Source organism: Anabrus simplex, chromosome 2, assembly GCF_040414725.1.
Source record: "Anabrus simplex isolate iqAnaSimp1 chromosome 2, ASM4041472v1, whole genome shotgun sequence".
NCBI lineage: Eukaryota > Metazoa > Arthropoda > Insecta > Orthoptera > Tettigoniidae > Anabrus > Anabrus simplex.
In genome coordinates this window covers 537,513,891-537,541,051 of record NC_090266.1, presented here as the reverse complement: position 1 = coordinate 537,541,051, position 27,161 = coordinate 537,513,891, and the positions used below count along the sequence as shown (strand labels likewise).

The window sequence follows — 27,161 nt, the reverse complement described above, 5'->3', positions numbered from 1 at the left end:
TTAAACGAATGTGTTATTCAAGCGGAGCTTATGCGCATTGCCTTCAAGTCCCCCCCCCAAAGCGTGACGTCATCAGAGTTACAGTGCGGCCTGGATATTACGAAGGCAGTGGCAGAGGCAGTTGGCATAGAGTAGTGGTGGAGACGGAGCGGAGCCGAGCAGTTGTTGTGACGTCATCACCCGGTAGTACCGAGTAAACTACCGAGTGAATGTAACGTGGCGGCACGTTTAAATACGTTATTGGTATGGCAACGTAAATTCGATGCCCTTTTCTCACAACATAATCATTTCGCTGAATACAGCAATGTTGCTTTCCGCTGGACATGCCGACCTGCTCATTTCATCCTTGTGATGCCTCTTGATATAATCCCACAAATTTGATACGCCACCACCCGTCAAGTAAATGCGGCCGCAAAATTTGTATCACCAGTAATTTCAAAGAACTGCCATGCATCAGACGGTTTTCGTAGCATTTGTGGTACAAATTTCTGTAAAAAATTATGCAATTCCTTAAATTTTCCAAAACATGAATACCATCTGAAAATGGGATTAAATATCAAACTAATGCCACAATTATCTACTATGCTTTGCATTATCTACAAAACACAACAAGCGGAGGAAATATAGACGCAAATTAAGAAACACAGACCGAATACAGGCATAATACTCTTACAAGGGGTGGCCACGACGTACGGATCACGGAGTATCTTCAAACTTTGTACACATTTAGTAGTCCATTAGGACAAGATAATGTGCAAGTAATAAGGTGAACTACCAAGGCGTTCTCGAGAAAATCTCAAGAGAAGTTTTCGCGTCGAATACGTGCCGGTGCGTTGCGATCATTCCGTGAAACGGTGGTGGTCGAGTGGTTAGCGTTCAAGCTCCGTAACCGCTGGCTCGCTGGATCGAGTCCCGCGTGTCGTTTTGTTTTTCAACACTGGTCAAATTCTTTCATATACATTACAATTCAAAGGTAATATACTGAAAAAAGGTATATTTGCATGAACTTTCGTTGGATTTCCAACGTTATTTGGCTCTTTTGTCCGCCTCTGTGGTGTAGTGGTTAGCGTGATTAGCTGCCACCCCCGGAGGTCCGGGTTCGATTCCCGGCTCTGCCACGAAATTTGAAAAGTGGTACGAGGGCTGGAACGGGGTCCACTCAGCCTCGGGAGGTCAACTGAGTAGAGGTGGGTTCGATTCCCACCTCAGCCATCCTGGAAGTGGTTTTCCGTGGTTTCCCACTTCTCCTCCAGGCAAATGCCGGGATGGTACCTAACTTAAGGCCTCGGCCGCTTCCTTCCCTCTTCCTTGTCTATCCCTTCCAATCTTCCCCATCCCCCGCAAGGCCCCTGTTCAGCATAGCAGGTGAGGCCGCCTGGGCGAGGTACTGGTCCTTCTCCCCAGTTGTATCCCCCGACCAAGAGTCTGAAGCTCCAGGACACTGCCCTTGGGGCGGTAGAGGTGGGATCCCTCGCTGAGTCAGAGGGAAAAACCGAACCTGGAGAGTAAACGGATGATGATGATGATGATGATGATGATTTGGCTCTTTACTAATGTTAATCATTACAAAAAATATATCTTTCTTTCTTTCTTTATCTGTTTACCTTGCAGGGTCGGTTTTTCCCTTGGACTCAGCGAGGAATCCCACCTCTACCACCTCAAGGGCGGTGTCCTCGAGCGCGAGAGTTTGGGTCGGGTATACAACTGGGTAGGATGACCATTACCTCGCCCAGGCGACCTCACCAGCTATGCTGAACAGGAGCCTTGTGGAGAGATGGGAAGATTGGAAGGGATAGGCAAGGAAGAGGGAAGGAAGTGGCCGTGGCCTTACATTAGGTAGGGGCCTACATCCCGGCATTTACCCGGAGGAGAAATAAATGGGAATCTACGGAAAACCACTTAGAGGATGGCTGAGGAGGGAATCGAATCCCATCTACTCACGTGACCTCCCGAGGCTGAGTGGACCCCGTTACTGCCCTTGTACCACTTTTCAAATTTCGTGGCAGAGCCGGGAATCAAACCCGGGCATCTGGGGATGGCAACCAATCACACGAACCACTCCATGACAGAGGTGGACTACAAAACAAATATATCATTTATAATTATCAACAAGTAAACGGCCCAATGCATAAAGTATTCCTGAAAATGTATGCCTGTCGTGATTTGTGAAATCCCTCAAACCTGACAGTGAAATCGAGTATGGTACCCGGAACTGCTTTGCACCTGGACGCTCTGACCTGCAATATATATGAAAGAATATGACCAGTGTTGAAAAACAAACAGTGAAAAGCGAGACTCGATCCAGTGATCCAGCGATTACGGAGTTTGAACGCTAACCACTCGACCATCGCCACCTCGTGCTCGTGACCGCAACGCACCGGTACACATTCGACGCGAAAATTCTCTTGCGATTTTCTTGAAAACGCCTTAATAGTACGCCTTACTATTTGCACATTATCTTGTCCTAATAGACTACTAAAAGTTTACAAAATTTGAAGATGATCCGTGATCTCAACGTCGTGGTCTGCCCTTGTTAAACACTTGTGCGCTACACTGTGCTCTGGTCCTCCGCGAGTACTTAGTTGTAAGCGGAGGGGATCGGTGGTGCGTTCTACCGCTACAACCGGATTACTCATCGGTATTACTCGCTCCGTCCCCACCTCTAGCATAGAGCTAACCACAATACCCCGCCAAGTGCTGAGGTTAGGGGTAGTGGAAGCTTTTTACCGCCATCCATCCATATGCCTTAATGGCCCTTGTTTTGCTTTTTTACGGACAACTTTGTCTAAAATGATAAAAGTATAGCCTATTATCACCACAAGTCGTTTACTAAAATCTGACTCTACCATAAGGATTCTCAAACTTCGTAACGCACATCTTGAATGCACATGGAAGGTGAAAAAGCCGATCGTATTTCCGGACGAAAGAATGTATGGCGCGTTGCATCTGCGATTTTTATGAGAGGTATTTCTTGGCGCAAATGTGTTTGCATGTTCACATTTCTTTAACCAGTCAGTATAAGCATAGTACAACCTGATATATTTTTATTGTTTCCTCTCCTTTTAGAAACTTCCCTGTCGCCTTTCGGAGCGTCCAGCGGTCGCAACACCTGTTGTCTTGCTAATGCACCATTTTTGTGACAATAATAATAAAATAATAATATTATTTGGGCGTCATTCGTATGGTTCATTCGCGTAACTTTATTTATGGGACGAAATTCATGGTGCTCATTGCCGCGATTTAATTTATCGGACAAGGCATGAGTGGCGGTGCTCCTCTTGATTAGACAATTGCTCCGGCTGCTGCTGAAAAATAAAAATACTCGCCGCTCACGTAGACTCTCTGCTCGGGTGTGGAACGTCCCTAGATTTTCCTCGTAGTCGATAGGGCCAAAAATAATAATGGGGTGAGGAAATGTAATAACGACGGGTCTAACTACCTACAAATAAAGTTACCCAAGACTGAATCAAATTTAAATGAAAGTAGAATTTATTAACAAAAATTGCAAAAAAGACAGGATTAAAATGAAGTAAAGCAAACTGGATTAAAAGTAAATAGCTAAAATAAAATTAAATAAAAACTGAATATTCTTCCATCAAATATGCCACAATTAAGTTGAATGTAGGTAAAATAAATAAACACCATGAATAAACAAAATATACGTCGATAGACGCTTATACAAATACCTGTGGCCTTCCAAGCTAGTCTCAACACTCGTAAACTTCAGTCTCACAAGGGAATATCGGCAATGGGTAAGTCGCCGATCGCGATGAAACTTGGAAAACACATTGAGGTACACGTAAAAACGATGTCGGCATCAATTTTGGGTGACAACATTCATTAGGACGTTAACTACGGGGCCTAAAAGTTGCGACATTTCAAATTCCGCGCGATCAGCGATGAATACCTGCTGGCCAATGCTAAGCTGGCCCACTTTGTATTTGGAGACACGCCTCTGCATCTCCTCCCCTCCACGCTCCAATTGGTTCGCCACCGCAGCCGGCTAGCGCGGGGAGAAGGGAAACGTGCATTGACCAGCAGGTAGTGATGGGCTAGCGACGGAATCGGGTAGAATCGAGTAATGTGCTCTTAGAATCGGTATTACTCGACTCCAGACTCGAGTCCAAGCATACTGGTGTCGCTATCTGTGGACATGCCTTAGAACTAAAATCTACTGTACTGGAGTGCACGGCATTCAGGGTCACCCACAGAATATTTTTGTGGTGTGGAGTGCAATATGTTTGCTGCTGATGATTGATGTTCAGTCATCGGTCGTCAATAATTCGATTGTTATGATTATCATCATCTTTATCATCATCTTCATAGGCACTAAAGGTTGTGTGTGACTTACTAACAAACTGTCAGCTTGAAAGACAGGTAAGTAGGACCGACGATGCGCGTGGGATGGGGACAATTTTTTAATTGATTGATTGATTGATTCACTGTGTTGTTGATGTTGTTGTTGTTGTTGTTGTTGTTGTTGTTGTTTGCTAACGTGGCACTAAGACATCGAAGGTTTTTGGCGATGGGAGGATGGGAAAGGGCTAGGAGTGGAAAGGAATGGGCCGTGGCCTTATTTAAGGTACAGCCCCAGCATTTTCCTGGTGTGAAAATGGGAAACCACGGAAAACCCTCTTCAAGGCTACCGACGGTGGGATTCGAACCACTATTTCCCGAATGCAAACAGTTGCGCGACCATAACCACACGGCCAACTCGCTCGACGATTGTTGTTTTCAAGGACATGATCATTTCGATAAATCAATCCCGGTGTGGAAGTATGTCCTGCGTACAGGTGTATCCGTGAAGACGTTGCAAACCTTCAGGGATAGTGGAGAACGGCAAAGGGATCAACTTGAGATAAAGTCCGGAAACGATCGACTCAAAAGTTAAGCCTCTTCTACTCGTCGGGATTGTCTCCCCTATCGTAGGCTAATCTAAGCATATGTACCGGTAGTGTACAGTCGGAAGTATCAGACCGCTTTTGGTTTAACTTTTGACTGCCGGCCGCAGTTTGTAGTGGACACGGCGTTGGTCTACTAATACCAAGTTAACGGGTTCAAACCCGACTGAGGTCGGTGGCTTTTATGGGTGTTTAAAGGAGACAACCCCATTTCGTTGGCTTCCAGCACGTTAAAGAATTACTGCGGGACGAAATTCTGACACCTCGACGTCTGTTAAGAACCCTTTACATGTCGTATGGTCCCACCGAGGTTTGAACGCAGGGATTAATTGAGAATGTTTAGGAACAAAAGAAAGCTCATCACTATCCGGAGGGCTAACGGATGAAATAAAATAAAACTCCTCACTGCGCTTAGAGTTAAGGGACTGATCCGACGGGTCCTTTCTACAATATGTTATGGATGTGAATGCTACTGTATACTTCCAAACATATTTCCTTCCAACAGTTATTATTACGATACCAGAACCTCACAATCACTAAAAGTTGAGTTTCGATCCTTGACCTCTGAGTTTGGCTCCTTGGCTGAATACTCAAGCGTTATGGTCTTAGGCTTCAGAGGGCCGTGGTTCAATTCTCGGCTGGACCGAGGATTTTAACTGTGTATGATTAATTCCTCCGGCTCGGGGACTGTGTTTTTCTGAATTTATCTTCGTTCATGCACAATATACTCCAATAATAACCTCCACAGTAACAATAGCGAATATATCCCTCCACATAAGATTGCCAGACGTCCCGGATTTTACGGGACACTACCGTATTCGTGTTAAATGTTCTCCGACCCGGAAAGTTCCTATCCGGGACGGCAATTGTCCCGTATTTTGAACCTCTAGAGAAATACGCCAGTGTTTCCACCTCTGATAAGTACCAGGTGCTTTTTTTCTTTCTTTCAAATAGGACACATTTCTTCACGCCTTGGTTTCTTTATGTGGTGCGAGTTCGTAGACTTTTTAAATTGTTTTTCTGTTTTCGTCTGGACCCGCGGTGTAGGGGGCAACGCGTCCGCCTGTCATCCGGCGGCCCCGGGTTCGGTTCCCGGCCGGGTCAGGGGTTTTTAATTGCAATAATGAATATCCCTAGCCTGGGGACTGGGTGTTTGTGACGTCCTTAATCTTCCTTTCCCTACACACAACATTCCACACAACCGCTATTCCACTTACACGCAGGTTCATACAATATGGTGCCAGTAGGGGGCGAAAGATCCACATGGATCGACGCCCCGAGCAAATAGCATTTTCAAACAAAATGTTATTTTTTTGCAATTCTCGGCTTGTCCATCGTGGTGAATAAGAACGCGTAACAGTGGACAGCTACCTGTGATGTTCGTGTGAAATTGCCAGCTGTGGGAAGTATTACGTTCTGTTGACGTGACTGGGTCCGAGCTGCTCATTTCTGTAAATTTTTCGTCAATTTCATGCAGAGAGTTTTATGAAGTCCGCCTCTGTGGTGTAGTGGTTAGTGTGATTAGCTGCCACCCCCGGAGGTCCGGGTTCGATTCCCGGCTCTGCCACGAAATTTGAAAAGTGGTACGAGGGCTGGAACGGGGTCCACTCAGCCTAGGGAGGTCAACTGAGTAGAGGCGGGTTCTATTCCCACCTCAGCCATCCTGGAAGTGGTTTCACGTGGTTTCCCACTTCTCCTCCAGGCAAATGCAGGGGTGGCACCTAATTCACGACCACGCCTGCTTCCTTCCCTCTTCCTTGTCTATCCCTTCCGATCTTTCCATCCCCCCGCTAGGCAGACAGTTCCCCACTCTTCCCCAACCTTTTCCAACGCCGATAACGGCAGCGTATTATTATTATTATTATTATTATTATTATTATTATTATTATTTCTTGTATTCCTGTGCAAACTGGAAGTAGCCATCAGGGAATTGTTGGTAGCTATGAAATATTATTCCTGCGACGTCCATATAGGAAAACGTGTAATAATTGTGCGAAATAATGACAATGTTACTACCGGCGACATTTATTGCTAAGATGCATGTGCAGGGCGTGCAAAAACATGTATGTGCTGTATTATCACTTACTGGTATTGTATGCAAGCAGGCTGCATAACTAACATGCAAATCACATCTAATTCCTATTGGAGTAAACTACATTAAATATCACGGGCCAGTGGCTAAGAGGGGTGCTCCCATTAATACCTGTAATTGTATATTTCATCAGGCAAGTTACACACAGGATTGGGTTAATATTAACCTTTACATTATACAACAGTAGTGTTGTAGGTGTCGAGCATCAATGCTCTACGCCATGTTTCCTGTGTGGGAGAAAATCGCTGTATTTACAGAACCCTGTTACAACTGTGAGCGCTTCCATGACCCTTGACCAGCAAAGGAAGTACAGTATATATTTTTAATGCTGTAGGAAGACAAATATTGTTATTCATTGACCTAGAGAAAAGTAGAGCACAAAATATTTATTTTAAGTAATAGATTGTTTTATACAATACAGTAAAAAGTGATTTGTACACCAATATCGTGATATAAATTTACTTTATATTACTCCTGTTCGTTTACGCTGTATGTTTGAGAAATGTATCTTCGACAATATTTCTTCAACGTGTAACAGTCCAGGCTTTCCAGCCCCACTAATTTAATATAATATCACTTTACGCGATATCATTTGATATCAAGTTTATCCGAATTCGGCAATTATTCATAACAACATATTTATTCAACGTCAATCATTTGTAATCAAGGCCTTTTGGAATCATATTATATATATAATAACATCGTTTTATTATTTAAATTATTGTATTATGTAGGATAAGAATTCATTATGTTGTAAATACGGTCAATATGTTGAGACATAGTTGTTTTCATTTCATCTCATGTTTGTGTATACGGAGGGTTATTCTTGAAGCTTGGGATTTTGCGTGAGTCATGGGTTTATTTTATGACCAAGGCTAGTAAACAGCGACCCGTGCGCGAGGCTTGCAAGCTGGTCAGCTATATCATCGCCACGCCTTCTGGACTTGTCGAGGAAGAAGAGAAAGGGAGTTGATGCTTCGATCTATCGAATCAGATACTTCGTTGTATATGAGTTTTGAGATTGAACTGTTACCAAGAGTGGGGGTGAGCCCGGATATATACCGATTCTCAACACGAGAACGGAACCTTCCAACCTTACAACCGTACAACCTTACAACCTAACTACGGGTACTCCATTACTAGTACTTCTACTGTTAACATCTACTTTGAACGACGTGATTTGATTTTTGAAACAGTGTGTGGTCGCTCCGCGACATAGTTATTTTTGTGCAATATGTTGTCGTTTCGAAAGCGGTAATATTATCGGATCTGCGTGACACGAAACAAGCTTACGGCTTGTGTTATTTTCAGTAAATATTATGGACGAAGAACTATGTTTAGTTCAAGTCTACGGAATTTTGGTACAAGTCTGTACCGTATAAATAGTATAGCTCAGTTGGATTGAGATTTCTACTAATATGGAAAAATTCATATCTCTGAATTTTCTCCTCTTACGATCAACGCTGATCAGTTTTTACAAGTATAGGGCCAATGTCTATTTTAAAGACTAGGCAAATAGGGAGTGCTAGTCCAGATAGCCCGTACCATATCAGAGAAGGAAGGAAGGATGTCCATAGAGCAGAGTCTACATCGAGAAGAAGAGAACGAGTAACCACGGAAACCAGATGACGTCAACCAAAGCTGCAATTGGCGAGCTTCAATTAGATAAAGCAAGCAATAGTAAATTCAGTAAATTATAAATTCCTCCACGCTTTAAGGAAAATTTTCCGATTCATCTCATTTTTCGTATAATAAATTCATTTGTATTTTATATTGCGTTAATTTTCTTTCTTAAGCGATACTTAATGGTTAATTATTTAAAATCCTACCCCTGTGATTTAAGTATAAGTCTCTATGCTAGTAAATATAAATTTTGGTTTACAGTTTTATTTAAAACTGTATTCATGGCGCCCAAACATTACATAGAGAAATGGGGAACCATGGAATGTTAATTGTTTCTATTTGCGTGGCAATTTGCGGTCAAGCAACAAATAGTTTATTTAATATTCATGTGTCCCAAGATAATAACTTTCATCTCCCCTAGTGTCTTGACGAGGTGGAACAGTTACAAACGTGCATAGGAATTAAGCAAGAACACAATACAGTACAGTGGACAATAATAGTCGTTCACACTTAATACCAGAAAACATAAGTAACATAACTGGACCGTGGAGTAAGCAGCGCCATGACCGTGAACCAATCATATGATATCCTTACGTTGACGAACAGATGGTTAAACGTCCTTCCAGTTCACATTTAAGAATATGATCTTATTGACCATATCACCTGCCAGACGACTTCTCTTTTTTGAAATTAAAGTTCCCGATTTCGAAAACAGACGTTCACACGGTACCGATGTTGCTGGTGTACATAAGTACTATCGGGCAAGTTTGGAGACGGTGGGAAACTTTGCCTGATTCCGCCTCCAATAATCTAATGGATCTTGTGAACGCTTTTCATACTGGTCCTTAAGGTACATTTGTACCTCTACCGTGGCATCTGCCCTAACATTGTGGTGCCGATTTTCCTCCCTGACCTGGGAATCAAACGATTCCCAAAAGGAGTTACCTGAGCTATTTATATTCGAAAGTTCAGTATCAGGATGTGATGGAACGGATGACTGTCTGGACCACATTGTGCAGGATTGGTTAATTAAATAATTCACTGCTTCATCCCGTTTCCCACTTTGGGCAAAGGGCAAGGTTTTAAACCGTGGATCAAGGATTGTAGCAAAGGCGAGGGGCAGAAAACTTTCAACATTGGTGAATTTTCTATTGAATGCCGTTACCAGTTCATTCAGTATTTCCTCTACAGCGGCATCTTGCTCTTTGCTTGTGAACTCGTTCATCTTCAACACAATTTGCCGGTGGAAACAGATTACTTTTGATATTGAAACATGGTGTTCACTAGATAATTCCTTAGTCTTGATGTCAAAGGGCTCGAGGGTGGGAAGCAGTTGTTGGACTGTGACCCATTCCGCTGGCGTAAGGTTTTCTGGTGCGGAGTCAATTGCTGCAAGTGCAGCAGAGACGCATTCCTTCTGCTCTACGAGACGCGACAACATTGCGTAGGTGCTGTTCCACCTAGTTTCTGTCTCCTGCATTAACTTATGCACAGGCTTCCCAAGCGATATTTGCATGGATGTCAGTTTCTCTTTTCCAGCGCATGACGATTTGAAATTACCTACAATTTTCCTGCATTTTCATCGTAAGCCTAACACTTTATCCAGGCTTCTTTTGAGAATGAGATTGTGTGGGCAAAGCAAGGTATATACGTTAACTTAGGGTGCATATTGTCCACTGCACACTTCACATTGGGAGCATTATCTGCTACAATGCACAAAATCTTGTCTTTTATATCCCAATCAGAAATAACTCTTTCAAGTTCTACTGTTATGTTGACCGCCGTATGTGACTCAGGAAATCTGGCCGTTTGTAAAACTAAAGTTTCTAATTTGAAGTCGCTGTTGATGAAATGTGACGTAACGGCCAAATAAGAATCTGTTGATATAGATGTCCACATATCTGTAGTCAAAGCAATGTGTTCAGCCTGCGATAATTTCTTTTTCACCACGTCAACTTCCTCCTTGTATTTATCTTCAACCATCTGTCGCAGTCGCTTTCGGGTCTGAAGAGAGTATCGTGGATCTAAGGCATATACCAGTGACCTGAATCCTTCATCCTCCACAATTGAAAGAGGTTGGAGATCTTTGGTGATCATTTTCACCAGAGCTTGATCTACAGTTTTCTGACGTGCAGTACCCTCTGAAACAGGAATACGTTTATTATCCGCATTAGTACATAATAGTAGCTACCACTCAGTTATACATAAAATGTATGTGTATCTAGTGTGTATGTACCAAAACACCGCAGTCTGAAAATAAATATTTAGACTTATACAGTATTATTCACCTAAGATGTCCACCTGAAATAACTCATGAGCCGTTAAAGATATAGAAACCCGGTTTCACTTTCAGTACCGGTAATGGTAACATGGGGCTCCAAATTGGACGTCCAATACTCTTCCAGGTTTTCAATATCTGCTGAGTTAACGGTACTAATTTTGTTTCTCAAACGGAACTATACTGCCTTCTATACTATACTGCTAGTGCCAGGAAACATTAAACGTACGAACATTAACAATTCAGCGGTGTAATGATTTTGACAATCGGGCAAGTACGTTTCGAAAAAATGGAATATATTCAAACATGCTTCATTTGCCAGCCGGGGACAGTCCTGTTCGATTCACTCTATGTATGGAACATGAGGTAACCGTTGACATACAATGTTCCTGCACCTTCTTCTGACAGCTTGGTATTCGTTGTACTGTGTCCATAAATACATTATGATACAGTCAATGATTAACCATTTTGCATATCGTTGTAGGCGACAGGTAAAGGAAAATCCGATATGCGGTGTGTTTCCTTTCGTACCCGAATTATTTTCCCCTTCCAATTAGTGTTCAGAAGGTATGGGTACCTAGTTTTACAAATTGTAGTTTCTCTTCAAACAATTATCACTTCGGTGACCACCATTACATTCAAATATGGAGGGTAATATTCAAGGCTGTCTCCGGTACTAAGCCCTTTTTTGTTTTGTTTATTCATGTTTCTTGTTGTTTCTGCCACTTTACCAACATATTCGTGGTGACACAGTGACGTTATATGTCATACATGTGGATTTGGCTCAGTTTTACGGCTGGATGTACTTGCGACCATCAACCCTGTACGGTTTCTCTTCAGAACTGGCCTGCTATGAACATCAGAAACCACCAGAAACCATCGTCAGGGATGCTTATGGTGGGGTTCGAACCTACCATTTCCCAAATGCAAACTTTTAAGTGGCCCGCACCACGCAGCTACTTTGTTCGCCCATGTGAGGTTTAATGATCCGTCAGAATAATAATGATAGTAAGTAAACTCGTGTCCTCGTCCCGAGGTGATGCAGCTCTTTTCAGTCACACCCCCATTGGAGGTGAGCTGCGTGTACCATTTGAACCACATACCAGCCCTCCTGCCATTCTTAAATTTCTGGCAGTGCCGGGAATTGATCCCGGGCCCCCGAGGACGGCAGCTCATCACACTAACCGTTACGCTACAGAGGCGGAATAATAATGATATTGTGCTTCAGAAGCCGTCACATGTCAATTGTTCCTTTACTTTTTTTTTTTGCTATTTGTTTTACGTCGCACCGACACAGATAGGTCTTATGGCGACGATGGGACAGGGAAGGGCTAGGAATGGGAAGGAAGCGGCCGTGGCCTTAATTAAGGTACAGCCCCAGCATTTGCCTGGTGTGAAAATGGGAAACCACGGAAAACCATCTTCAAGGCTGCTGACAGTGGGGTTCGAACCCACTATCTCCTGAATACTTGATACTGGCCGCACTTCAGCGACTGCAGCTATCGAGCTCGGTGTTCCTTTACCTGTTAAGCAGGACAATACGAAAGGCTGGCAAATGCAACACGTTTGTATACGGTCCATCTTCTCAGGAAATTCTCGTTCGATTTTCGGATTAGTCACAGCGCTTAATTTATAATGGCCGTAAGTGTAACGCTACGCGTAGACGATAGAGTAGTTTCATTAAAACATGAAAGGTCGTACCGTTATTTCAGCAAATATTGACGCCCTGGAAGAGTATCGCAAGTCCGATTATGAGCCCTTTGGTACTACAACTAAAATAAATGTTAAAAAAGGAGACTATCTGCAACTGTTCTAGAGTTGTTTGAGGTGAGTATCTTAGCCGAATAACCCTGTATAGTTTCGTACAACCTCTTTGGATGAGAGCCTATTGGACGTTCAGTGTCTCATATGATATCCATATGCATGACTGTACAACAGAACCTAGGCACACGAATTGCACTTTATTACCGTGGGGACATATGCAAATTCATACATTTATCATTCTTTGCACAAAGATAAACGCGGTCAGCCACAATAATTTGGTTGAAACTGATTTTCCAGGTGACGTATGTTCAAGTTCTGTTATTAAACTACGTTTACATTGTTTACATAACTATGTTACAGTATTTACCTGGGTATGTACTATGATCCTTGTCAATCCCAGGATGGTGACGTAATTGCCCTTCAGGTATTTTTACTATGCTTGCATGTACTGCATTCAGGTGTTTTAGCATAGTAGTTGTACTTTTGTTGTAACTGAACGCATTGTTACATAAGTTGCATACAACTTTATTGGGAACGGATTCAGACACATCAAAGTAGTCGCATACAGCTGACCTCTTCCTACTTGACATCGTTGATGTTGACAGTACTCCTTAAATCCCTCAACTATTCTTCGCCCTTCGCTCACCTTTTAAAGACTGCAATACACTCGGTTTTGTTCCTTTGCACAGTCATGTCTTGCAATGATAAACGTCAAAACGGAGGGTATGTTTTGTTCATTGCGTTCCATCATCTGTTTAGCTAGAACAGAATGACGTTCTGTCCGCTGATTTGCTGCGTGAACGTACGTCACATTCTGGACGCCTCATCTTAATACCCGACATTATATCTGCCGAAAGTATGATGTACATATAAACTGCTGTAATTCACCTGTTCCCCCGGACGATTGTAGGCTTTGGCGCGGTTAGCAATAGGCTATGGTTACAATAAATCTGTCATACTGCCGATCATATTAGCACATCTATGCCCGTGTATATGCATATTGGCTACATGAGATATAATTTACCAGTAGCGAAGCAATACAATGTGTGCAGAAATACCGTCTATAGTCTACAAATAGCACATGTTTAAAATACACTAATTACAACATACATACCGTGACAGGGATCTGAAACAATAATAATAATAATAATAATAATAATAATAATATAACTTTTACGTCCAAGTACGTACATTTGTATGGTTTTCGGGGATGCCGAGGTACCGCATTTAGTCCCCCGGGAGATTTTTTACGTCCCAATAATTCTACCGACACTAGGTTGACGTATTTGAGAACCTTCAAATACTACCGGAATAAACCAGTATCGAACCGGCCAAGTTGGGCTATGAAGGCCAGATACGCTATATTATCAATATTAGAATAGATGGCATATTCAGTGAAGTGTGTGCGAGACGCCGTAAACGGATATTTTCATATCTTATTATGCGTATTAAGTGGCATTATTATCGTTCTCAAGTAATTATCAAATTTAGGTTATTCCTTGTGCGCATTCATTAAGTTTTTTCATATCGTACCGCGCTGTCGCAATCCCATAAACCCTCAGCGACCGCTTGTACGCATGCTTCATCAATCTACGAGCCGGCGAGTGAGCGAACGTGTGACGTCATGCTATCATCGAGCCTTCGCAAGCGAAGAGAGTCCGAGCCTGGACTCGAAAGAGTCGAGTACCGCGATTCCAGGCATCACTCGCGCACATCACTACCAGCAGGTATTCATCGCTGATCGCGCGGAATTAGAAATGTCGCAACTTTTAGGGCCCGTAGTTAACGCTCTAATGAATGTTGGCACCCAAAATTAATGCCGAATCATTTTTACGTGTACCTCAATGTGTTTTCCAAGTTTCATCGCCATCGGCGACTAACCCATTGCCGATGTTTCCTTGTCAGATTTTAAAAAAAATTAAGATTATAAATAAAATGAAATTGAATAATTAAATTAATTAACTAATTAGTCAGAGACAACTCGAATATTTGCGTATCTATCGACACTTGAATTACTAACCTAAAAAAGTTACCAAAACTGTTAACAAAATACGCTTTAAATAAAAAAAGAGAACCATGAACACTCTTTCAGCTGGATATTATTACACTTTTAATTATACAATATTGCCACATAAATACCTTCAGTGGCTGAAAGAAAGTCAAAGGCAGTGTTTACATAGGAATAAACTTAAATGTAAAAAATTACACATTCTGCCATAATACAACTTAAATTTAATTACTGTGATAGCTCTGGACAAAAACATTACAAAAATAATAGGCTGAATGCCTCATTATTTACATGAGCCAAATGAACTCTCCTTTTAACATAGATCCATTTGCCGCTTGTTACACTTAACCTAAACAAACCAATTGTGATACATTTCATTGTTAATGGCGGCAGATTCCACCTTGTTAGATCAACTTGCGACCTTAATTTCATAACAGTCAACCAAAGGTCTGTTCATTTTAACGTTTATTTCCAAAAATTTGTATTGGTACATTATGATTTTGCGGTGCCTTCATGTAAGCGTAAAGAACTTGCTGTAATTTGACTGTGAATACCAGGTGGTCCTACTCTCCTAACACTTGAAATTTATATTTACAAGATATACGCAGCACTGTCCACATAGTGCCCAAAACAAAAGAAAGTCAAAACACTAATAAACCTAAGCTTAACCTACAATGAATTTTGTATACATAATAATCTGACATCCGCGTACCTTCAATGTAACTACGCTTAAATCACGGTAAATCCAACATAAAAAAAGGAAATCAAATAATATCTAATGAACATAATCCTTGCCTAGATCAAAAATTAAGTACACAATTAATCAAATCCAACCTGATGCACCTTATTAGCAGCTTTAAAGACGCTGAGGTGCTATTGGTGGCAATCACATAACATAAGACATTTATCTAAGGCTGATACACCAAAACTCTAAACTGGAAATACACTTCCACAATAATCACAACATAAGTCCCGAAATCCATTGCTAGCCCGCTCGGATTTATGTTTCAACTCGGCCTCATACTCGGAACATCTCAGAGTATCTCATCATCCCTGGTAATATTTGCGTAATTAGCATTTCCATTCATAATTATCACATGTATTTTACAATAGACTTAAACTCGCATCTTTCGGGCTGATTTTTATCATTCCCCATTATTATCTCATTTTTATCAACGCAGCATCGCTCTATTAAACCTGAGGTAAATGATATCGCAAATTCATCCTGTCGTTCTCATAAGCACAATACGACATTCACTGGATGTGCACATGGTCTTCAAGACTCTCTTCTTTCACCTCATAATTGTTACTATCAGGGATGTTATTTCATACTTGTCTCACATTTCCATATTTCATTCATATTCCACAAATCGCCATACATTTCAATATATCAAACCCGAGCTGGTCAGCAACGATTCCTCACTTAAATCTGAACTTAGAATCATAATTGCCTGCCAACATTTTACTATCCAATTTTAACTATGCACCAAAAGAAATCGCTCATTCAAATCGGTCATCAGCACCACAAGAAATCCATAAACTCAGTCGTGTGCCTGATATTACACTTAGACCTAAATACTCATATAATTCAATAAAACATCAACGAATACATAAATAGCTTACTGAATTATACCACCTCAGCTGAAATTTAACGACATGACAACCTCAACCTTACTAATATTATTATTGTCTTATTATTATTATTATTATTATTATTATTATTATTATTATTATTATTATTATTATTATTATTATTATTATATCCGACTCGTTGGCTGAATGGTCAGCGTACTGGCCTTCGGTTCAGAGGGTCCCGGGTTCGATTCCCGGCCGGGTCGGGGATTTTAACCTTCATTGGTTAATTCCAGTGGCCCGGGGGCTGGGTGTTTGTGCTGTCCCCAACATCCCTGCAACTCACACACCACACAACACTATCCTCCACCACAATAACACGCAGTTGCCTACACATGGCAGATGCCGCCCACCCTCATCGGAAGGTCTGCCTTACACTATTATTATTATTATTATTATTATTATTATTATTATTATTATTATTATTACGGCCTCCGTCACGGATTATGCAACGAAACTAATTTAAACAAAATTCCACTCCATATCAGGTACGCGAATTTACATATTAAAAACTATAAAATCATAACCTAACCGGACCACGTGTTATTCACATCATTTTAATTACATTATATATAAATACAACATGCTCTTTTACCTTGTGTTGAACGTGGGTTGCATCCTCTTAGTCCCGCTTTGGATTTGAATTAATCCATCTTGGACATGGTGATAATATTACACAACACTTCACACGCACTGATTGGATTCATTTTCACTTATGTAGCACTCTCAGGTAGGTTAAGTCACACGCATTCTTCAAGATTAAATTAATACAATTTATATAACAAACAGAATTAACACACACATAGTTTAGTTTCCGTTTGTACTACAGAAACAGAACTGATCTCCTTGACGTGTACCTTCCACGCTGCTTGCAATTAGCCCGACCCTTGCTTGTTTGTATTAGGGATTAGTGTCATTCTCCTGCTACCGGAATAGAAAAGATACGACCAGGCCTGCCTCTCTCCCGTTACCTTCCGTGGCTGACAAATGTCTTCGCCCTTGAATATGTACACCTAGACCACAGACTCCATTGTCTCAGCTAACATTGTCTTTAATGTAACGGCGATCATCTCAGAGTAGATTACTGATCACAGAAACTCCTGCTTAAATTTGTCCTTCTGAGTTTTGTGAATTTCTTGAGCGACTCCTACTACGAAATTTACATGTGAGCTTGTAATTTGCTCCAAATATAAATGTTCTGGCCGCTATCACCCTGGGTAAAGTATAGTCCATCTGAGTATGCCGTGAAATTAACACTTGAATGTCTATTCGTGAGAAATAATAGATAAAATTCTGCAATATTGTGACCATTCTACAAGTGTCCCATCAGTTCATATTCTACGCTAACTCGTAATATCTTAATAGTTCTCCAAGATCCATCTCATAATTTAACTCGCCGACATACGCGACGTGACTGCAAATACCAGGGCGGGTTTAGATACGCTTGTGAACTTCACTTTCCGCTGCTCGTCTGAAACTTGCCAGGAGACTTTGAAGTTGGAACTAAGACTGGATGTTTGGTAAGACTCTATCGTTGGTTTTGTAAATTTTGGTAACCACGCCTCCGGAGTGGTCCTTGGGAGGGGTATGGCGCAGTGATATCACACCCCGACGTTAATTTTTCAAGTGTCCGTAGGTTAATTATTCACTGAATAAACTCTGATGACTCCAAAAATCGGTGTGATTGAAACGTTGCACTATATTATAAGAAGTGATCGTTCATTTTTCCACAGGTTGCTGAGCGTCACTGGGATGATTTTACTGATAAATATGGCGGTTCCCCGCCATGAGACTGTCTTGTGGGTGAAACCATTCTTCAGAAACTTTCGACGTAAATGCGGATAACTTGTTACTTATAAAATAATTTATCACATAACCGCACAAACAATTCCTTAAATTTTAATCGAAGACTGGAGCAGAGTACATTTCCATTAACTCTCTTCTCCAAATCACGAAAAGCTAAAATACTATTTCTACTAAAACAGGGCGGTTAATTTTGTAATTTTTTGATTGGCCGAAAACTGCCTGCAGCTGTAGTGACGTACCTAAACAAGGATTCAACAATTTTCAGAGAGGTATCAGGTATTACTCTGTCCCATGAGCTGTCTCAGTCCCTCATTAAGGTGTGGCAAATTCCAATGTCCTCTTTCTCCTGGGAAAAGTTCAGCGGAGAGTTTCACATTGTCGGGACCATAAAACTTTATTGGAGAGTGCTATTAGCGAAAGCCTTCTTCAGACGTGCTTTTAAACAAGTTGAGGGGATTTATCTTCTCTCCGTGGCGTCTCTTTTTCGCCACTTGTGAAATGTCTGCACTGACTTGCCATTTGCAATGTTCACATATAGAAATTAATAATTTTAATCAATGCATACATCTGGCCATTCGTCCTATGGGTGCAGTATAGCCACCAGCATGTTTGGGAGTAAACACTGGCGGATTTGGTTAAGGCTTATTTCGCTGTGTTTATTTTTAATGTTTTATCTATGTTAGAATTGCATTTATATGACATGGTTTTAGCCATGTTAAATTCATGATGATTTACCTCTGTCTACCATTTTTCTGATCTCGACAAATAAAGACGTGAAGTTAAATGTCCGTGGTCTCTTTACGCAGACACTTATTGACTTGACTCGTTGTATATAAACATTACGCTAGTCATCTTCGCTAACGACAGTTCATTCTACAACACTTAAAATCCAACAGGGAAAATGAGCATAAATATGCATCGTATTAATTCACATTATGTTTCCGCGCTTCGCCTTGCGCGCGGCTCCGCATTGTGCGTCAGGTTAGTCTGGAGTTACGAGGCTACCCCGGTGTTTGAAGTCGGTCTCCATTCCAGGCTTCAGACGCGCACATCCCTAGTCATTGGCCTTCCGTTCTCAACATCCCAACATACATAAATGGGATTTTAGGGCGATTCAATTTAATAACTGTGTATTGTTGGCTTCCGATACATTAAATATTTTATTTTGGACAACATTCAGACATTCCGGCGTCTGCTAAGATCGTGAGGACGGATAAAAAGAAAACATGGAGGAAACTGATGCTGGCGATACATGCCGCTAGTCTGTGACGTGGGATTAAGCAACACAGCTTAATTTCCTATATGGCTCATATTACAGTTTTATGTTCTAGAACATGGAAGGATGTAAATAGAAATATACAGGAACTCTCCTCTTGTTAAGAAATATGCCAAATAGTCGTTCTGTTATGTAGCTTATAGTTTCTAAAAATGACCAAGAAGTCTAGTTATTTTCTTAAATGTTAAAGCGGTGGTGATATTACAACTTCCGCGTACATCGTTATTAAAACAAGTTGAAGGAATACGAATTTCAGCATGTACTTGCAAAATAATGTCGCAGTCATCAAGTATTAAAACAATTATATACCATTTGTCTCACACTCGGTCTAATAGTTAGTTATAGACTCCTAACCAAAAGAACATGGATGCAGTTCCCAGCCCTGCTTAGAATTTGTCTTCGTATGGAGTGGTTCGGGGTTTCCAAGTCTCTAGGTTGCAATATCTGAGATCTTCCAGGTGCGGCAAAAGTGGAAAATAGCATACCTTGCGCACAGCGAGTTTGGATGTAACTTAAGATAAACATCCTGTATCACTAACCAAGTTGAATGTTCTTTTGACTATTTTCCCGGATGATATTATAGTTGTAATGTTAACATTAATTAACTGCATAATATTTGACCAAGACCAACTGCAGTATCTGACCATAATACCAAAAGCAAGATGGCGAAAACCGTAAGTGAGCAGCTGCAGACTGCTTCAGGTTATGGTTAGTGGTGTGATTTAGTGGCGTTTATTTTAACCTCAATTTGGTGCTTGCTTTGTGGAAATACCAGTTACGACAAAACAAATTATAGTATGCAAGGCAAATAGTACAATAAAAAATGTGCTTACTAACCTTTATTATTGTATACCAGTATTAAATACAAAGGTATAGGCACAAGAACTATGGAGTATTTTTGAACGTGGCTCGTAACTTAGTCGTGGTAAGAAAAATATATTGGAAATAGAGGTGAAATGTTAGCTACTGACGCCTAATTAGATAAAAAGATCATGGCGTATGGCCTCCGAAGAGGCGATCTGCGCGTCTGCGAGAACGGGGCCATCCCGACCATGAATTCTAATACAGCCTCTGAGCCATTGGAATTAACCAATGAAGGTTAGAATACCCGACCCGGCCCGGGAATCGAACCAGGGACTCCCTGGACCAAAGGCCAGCATGGCATAGAGTCGAACCTATGAAATAACTTTGTATTTTAAGTAACCCATTGAATTTCAGCTAAATTATTTTTATGCTCGTTTTCTCTTTAAATTTTTTAATTGTTTTGTTTCAGGCCAAAGTTTGGGCTATGGTTTCGTAAACTACCATCGGCCAGAAGATGCGGAGAAGGCGATCAACACGCTGAACGGCCTGCGATTACAAAACAAGACGATAAAGGTAAGGACGCCGTTATGAATTACATGTAGAACAGCCGATGATACAGACCGTTACCTGATCTACAGTGAACAGTGTGTCACTAGGCCTAGGATAGAGAAAGTCTGCAGACGAATAAGGGTAGAAAATCTCCAGCACAAAAGTACAGGGATATGATTAGTGAAAAGTTCCAAAGAATAGTCGGCAGCTTCAGGATATGGAAGGAGAATGGGTGTCATACAGGTATGTTGTAGTAGAAACAGCAAGGGAGTGTCTAGGAATAATTGTATGTAAAGATGGGAAAAGCGAAAATCTTGGTGGAATGATGAATGTAAAAGGGCGTATTAAAAGTGGCTCCAAACAAGAACTGAAGCAGATAGGGAATACGGAACATGCATGATGCGAGAATTTCATTTCAAATGTGTTACCGATTCAAAATGTCCCGTAAAATTCATAAATGTCTTCAGAATGTACAAATAACTCAAACACCTAAATTAAAATAAAGAAATGTCACGCGACGCCAGTACGCGATCTCGCTGGTCTGACGTCATCGTCTTGGTTGACTGCATTAGCAAACGAAATAACACATTGAGAACGTGAACACAGTTCACATATTTCTCTTATTTTAATGTTCGGTTAAGTGAAGTTCAGTTTGTATGTTTTGTAATAACCTGAGTGTTATTTCTTGGACTTAACATTAATCCTGCACAGACAATGAGGCAGATAGCTTAAAAATGGTGTATAGTTCTAATGTGCATTAATGCATTACATACTACCCCGAACAAATTATTTATCAGTGTCCCAAAGACCCCCTAAAACTACGAGTAGGAAGAAATGGATTTTGGCGTGCCGAAGAAGTGTCATTGATATATCGGAGAAGTCTATAGTTTATTGCTGTGAAGATAATTTAATGCAAGTTGAATATGTTTGAACTTTTAATCACTTTTCCATGTCTGCTCTTCTAGTTGTGAAACTTCGAATTTGAATCTGGTTTCTAAAACATACGTATGTTGGATTTATGAAACAGGCTAAATGCTTAAATTAACTTTTGGAATATTAAAATTGATGCAAATGCAAACTCGTGTCCTCATCCCGAGGTGGTGCAGCTGTTTTCAGGCACACCCCCATTGGAGGTGAGCTGCATGTACCATTTCAACCACATACCAGCCCTCCTGCCATTCTTAAATTTCTGGCAGTACCGGGAATTGAACCCGGGCCCCCGAGGACGGCAGCTAATAACACTAACCGTTACGCTACGGAGGCGGACATTAAAATTGATTAAACGCAATCAGAGTTGTGGGCCACCCATGTCAAATTAATAAACCTAAAGAATCAGGAGCATGAATCATTTTATTTATTTATTTATTTATTTATTTATTTATTTATTTATTTATTGAAAATCTTATCCCTTTCTCAGCAAATTTAGGCTACAATAAAAAGTTTAAGAATTCATATAGGTAGCTTATAGAAGCATTTATTTTTAAGATGCTGCAATAATGGTAGCCGTTTTTAATGTTACTGCTTAAGTCCAACTCGATACTTTGGTAATGGTGGAAGCTCGAAACTTCATTTTCTACTATGCGAAGCAATCTGGAAACTAAGTGCAAAGATGATTTAAGTGATTTGTTCTTTTTCTTTCTAAATTATGCTTTGAAATCCTAATACCATGAGTTGCATTACATGTATATGAAATAAGTATGTCTACCCCGTAGTCCCGATTCCTGATACGGGGTCGGGGATGAGGTGAGATGAGGTGAAATTATATGCCTTGTTTCACGAGCGAATGTCCTTCCTGTCGCCAATCTTACTTAAGGACTTTATGAAAATTTAATAAATGATAGTGAATGAAATTGGGTAAGGAGATGGAAGGTATCGGTTGTGGCCTATGAATAGGAACTATTCCGGCATTTGCCTGGAAGTGAAAATGGGAAATCACAGAAAACCATTCTCATGTCACCGGACGGTGGTGGCGTTCGAACCTACTCGTCTCCCGAATGCAGAGCGTGGCTTCATACCCGTAGCGCGTTAACATGCGTGGTCTCTCCGCTCGGTACATATACATAAAATATGCCGCTTACCAATTTGCTTTTGATACACACATTTCCGCAGCAGTGACGTCGCGTGCTTAAAATCTTTGGGGGTTCACACAGCTGACGGATTTTTAAAAAATCCGATGTATAGGTCAAGTTGCTCCTCAGTCGGTCAGTGCGTTTACAGGAGCTCAGTTAGCCTATATTGTGTCGCCTCTTTGGTTCATTAAGCAATATTATGTTACACGTGCGACTCTCGACAGCGCAATGCGGTTAGTCAAATAACCACTCCGGGGTAACAGCTCTGTGCATTAACCACTGCCGCGGACTAAAGGTCAGTCTAGGGAGGTCAAGACTCAAATGTTACCAACGAGCTAGAATAACATAGAGGGGCTGTAAGCCTGTCATCAGCGCTCCCTGCTTGAAGCAAGTTGATAAGGGGCAGCCATGTTAACGGTTGTCAAAACAAAGCGAATTGGCGCGAGAGCATATGTTGAGGTGACAGGGAGATCGTGCATGCCAATTTAATTCCCTAAGTTTTAAGAAGTGGAAACATAGATTCTCGTTTTCAAGAATGCCAGCCGTAAGCTCAGCGTATGGTTGTTCTAATCGGAGTAATAAAACCAAGGATATATCGTACTTTAAGTAAGTATTACTGAATTATAGCCGAGATTCCTTTTTGTAATTTCTGCTTGTAATTAAATCCATTTTATTGTTTACTTAGCGAAAGTGCGGATAGCCACGGTATCGAATTTTGTTTCAGATTTCGTTTAAAGAACAAGGAATTAACGGAACAATGCGCTGTGAGGCGAAAAGAGATATATGGTATCCCACTCAATTCAGTTGCTTATGCTCTGTACATTTCCAGCCCTATTTAATTTTCATTCACATTTACAAATGAAGGAAATGCAGCGCCCACAACCAAGAAAACGTAACCACAAAAAAACACTTATTTCGTTCAAACGTACACTAAGTATGGTAAATACAGTATTTTACTGCTATTTTTGAAATGTATACAGCCTTTATTGTAGATGTCTGTTGCCTTGGTATTTAAAACTATGTCACACTTCATAATGGACAACTTTCAAGCCTACCTTTCAGCTAGTAATCCCAGTATGATATGGTAATGGGAGAAACATGATATCACCTCTATATTATAATAAATAGTTACATTAAACGATTATTGTGGTAAAGTATTCATGGGCCGCCTCTGTGGTGTACTGGTTAGCGTGAGCAGCTGCCACCCCTGGAAGCCCGGGTTCGATTTCCGGCTCCACCACGAAATTTGAAAAGGGGCACGAGGGCTAGAACGGGATTCTATCAGCCTGGGGAGGTCAACTGAGTAGAAGTGGGTTCGACTCCCACCTCAGCCATCCTCGAAGTGATTTTCCGTGGTTTCCTACTTCACATCCAGGCAAATGCCGGGATGGTACCTAACTTAACGCCAAGGCCGTTTCCTTCCCTCTTCAGGGAATTCAATCGTCGCTGAGTCCGTGGGAAAAACCAACCCGGGAGGGTAAACAGATTAAGAAAGGAACACAGTACTCATGAGGATGCAATAATTTTTAAAATATGAACAGAATGAGGTTGTAACCTATTGTAGGTCCCTATGATTTTAAGGCTTCCTGTCATAAATATTTATGTCCATCGCTTTTATTCTAATTTACACTTAACCACAACCGCCAAGCAGGGTAACGCTCTTGTTCCGATTTCGAGGCCTATTCGTATGGCACTGTGCGATGATTTCGAACTACCCTACAATCAACTGATCGTGGTGTTGGCCTCGTGCCGCAATATGATGAAGTGGCGGTATTCGCGTTCATGCTTCAAGCTTTCGGCAACGGACTTTAATTCTCCCCCAGTGATTTCCAAAATGCGTATTTTCTACACTGTTCGTCATTTAAAGGCCATGCCCCCTTGCTTGTGTGACAACAGGAAACATGGCGGACTTTCGTTCTATTAGCTTCACCCAGGCTGCGCTTTCGCCTCTCTATGTTATTCTAGCTCGTTGAATGTTACTTAAGGAGCCGCCATGTTGAATCTTTGAGTGAGCGTAACCAAAGGAAAGTGTATTAGAATTTAGAGGATTTAGGTATCAAACATTGAAATAAAAACAACTATTTTTCATGTAGACTTTAACTGGGAATCTTTTGTTCATGTATATATAACTGTAGGCTATAATTCGTAAATAACATGAATACATTGTTATTTGAATAGGTAACAGAACCTAAATTTCAAATTTTTGGAGAAACAAGAATCGGCAGTAGTGCTCATGTAAACTCTTTACTCCTATACGGTTTGGTCTTACTGTTCTTATTATCATGTGTCAAAATGCGTAACATCATTGACAGAAACATGGAAATTTGTACGGTAGGCCTACCTCTATTACATTATGATAACATGAAATATTGAACTAAAAGTACTTAACGACAGTTCTAGTGAAATACCTTCCGCATTTCCTGTATTAGGAAAGTAGGTACCAGTACTGCGTTTCTAAAAGGTTACTTCAGCATGTTGACAAGCACTGAATGCCTCTCGAGCTGAATGCGTTAAATTATGTTTGCTAACTGTTATCCATTCATGTGGTAAATTCTTTCGGTTTTGAAGCAAAAATTCCCTTCACATATACAACAGTGATGTTCTTAGCTACTCATAACTAGTTTATGGATAACCCATGGAGCTAAGTAGTTAAGTGGTGGTGGTGGAGGAGGTTTTAAGAGGAGGTACAACTGGGCAACCATCCGCTATTAACACTAATCAGAGGAAAAAAATCAAAGAGATCGGACATTTCGAAACATGAAGGTGTCTGCCAAAAAAGGAGAAAGGTCACGAAGTTCATTACAATGAAAGACTCCCTAGGCTACGACTGCTGTAATACCGTCGGGGTTGGCAAAGAATAAGAGTTGACCAAGAGAGGTCGGATGGCGTAGGAAAAACTGAGGAGACTGGCACAAGTGGAAGCAATGCCAGGATGCAGCTAAGGACCCCGTGGTCGCTAACCCACACTCCCCTTTTAGTCTCCTCTTACGACAGACAGGGAATACAGTGATTGTATTCTACCGTCCCCACAAAATGGTATAAAGCCGACATCTGTGTGTTTGTCAACATTATATGAAAACTAGTGATCGAAATTTGTAGAGCTAGTCTACAGTAGGCTTTTCGTGAGAAAAGAAATTCAAGGTATCATCATCATCATCATCATCATCATCATAAGAAGTAGCTGTGCGGTTTGGGTCACATAGCTGTCAACTTGCGTTCGGGAGATAGTGGACTCGAACCCCACTATCGGCAGCCCTGAAGTTGGTTTCACGTGGTTACCCCATTTTCACACCAGGCGAACGCTAGGGCTGTTCCTTAATTTCGGCCACGGTCGTTTCCTTCTCCCTCCTAGCCCTTCCCTATCCCATCGTCTCCATAAGACCTCTCTGTGTCGGTGCGACGTAACGCTGTGCTTATCACTGGCCTCGCGTACCTGGGCAGATAGGGCTATCCACTCCAACTAACATGTAAATGTATTATACTCGCGCTATTTCCCATTGATCTATATGAGAGATCGCCACATGATTTCGGAGACTTGCAGTTACATCTGGAGGCCGATTTGCGCCAAAAGAATTCAGGATAGGTTTAGGCCTGTCTTATCTGTTACTTCCCTTGTCAGAAGATATTGACACCACGAAAAAGTACTGCAAGTCCAATTATGAACCCTTTGGTAACATTACTGAAAGTGAAAACAAAATGTCGATATCTCAAACGGATCACGAGTTATGAGGTTGACAACTTGCTGAATAACCCTGTAGGCCTACATGAATTCTGAACACTGTTGTGGTTTCCGTGCATGTTTTGTAATTAATTTGGGCTCTGTTTTTGAATGAAATAGCCGTGGCCTATATGCTTGGTACTACCCTGGTATTCGTCTGAAACTAAAGTAGAGTACTAGAATGACAGAGAGTGTAAATTCAATTCACTTATCTTTTCGGTCCTACGAGACGGACAAGGGAACTGTCTGGGTTGGACCCGACAGATTTCGACGAGACCTGGATAAATATCCAATTAACATATTCTAATTTAACAGTAATAATAATTTTGCTGCAAAATCAACGGTAGGGCCTCTGAAAATTAGATGGGTGGTTCGGATCAGTTAGCTAATGACGTCAGATGAACTTGCTTATGCACTATAGAAATTACCGATACTTACAGAAATGACACAAAGCACTCTAATCCTGTACCGCAAATGGCATTGCCACAACGCGAACATAAGTTCACGCTCTAAAAATATTTCACTAACACGTAGAGTGTGTGAATATTTCAAAATAGTTCAGCTTTAATATTTCTGTGTCGTTTATGATGTTAGCAAAATATTATGCAGCTTGGAATCCTAGTTATCTGTATATAAACATG

At 41.1% G+C, this 27,161-nt stretch overlaps 1 protein-coding gene across 6 annotated transcripts in view; it reads left to right on the top strand.

The window, feature by feature from the left end:
- The window catches only part of fne (found in neurons), a 570,930-nt gene that overhangs the window by 335,125 nt on the left and 208,644 nt on the right, over positions 1-27,161 (top strand). For all 6 annotated transcript variants that reach the window (XM_067140918.2, XM_067140922.2, XM_067140920.2 and 3 more), the window contains one exon: positions 20,654-20,757. In XM_067140918.2, the coding sequence (XP_066997019.1) occupies positions 20,654-20,757 (104 nt within the window). The remainder of the gene's footprint in view (positions 1-20,653; positions 20,758-27,161) is intronic.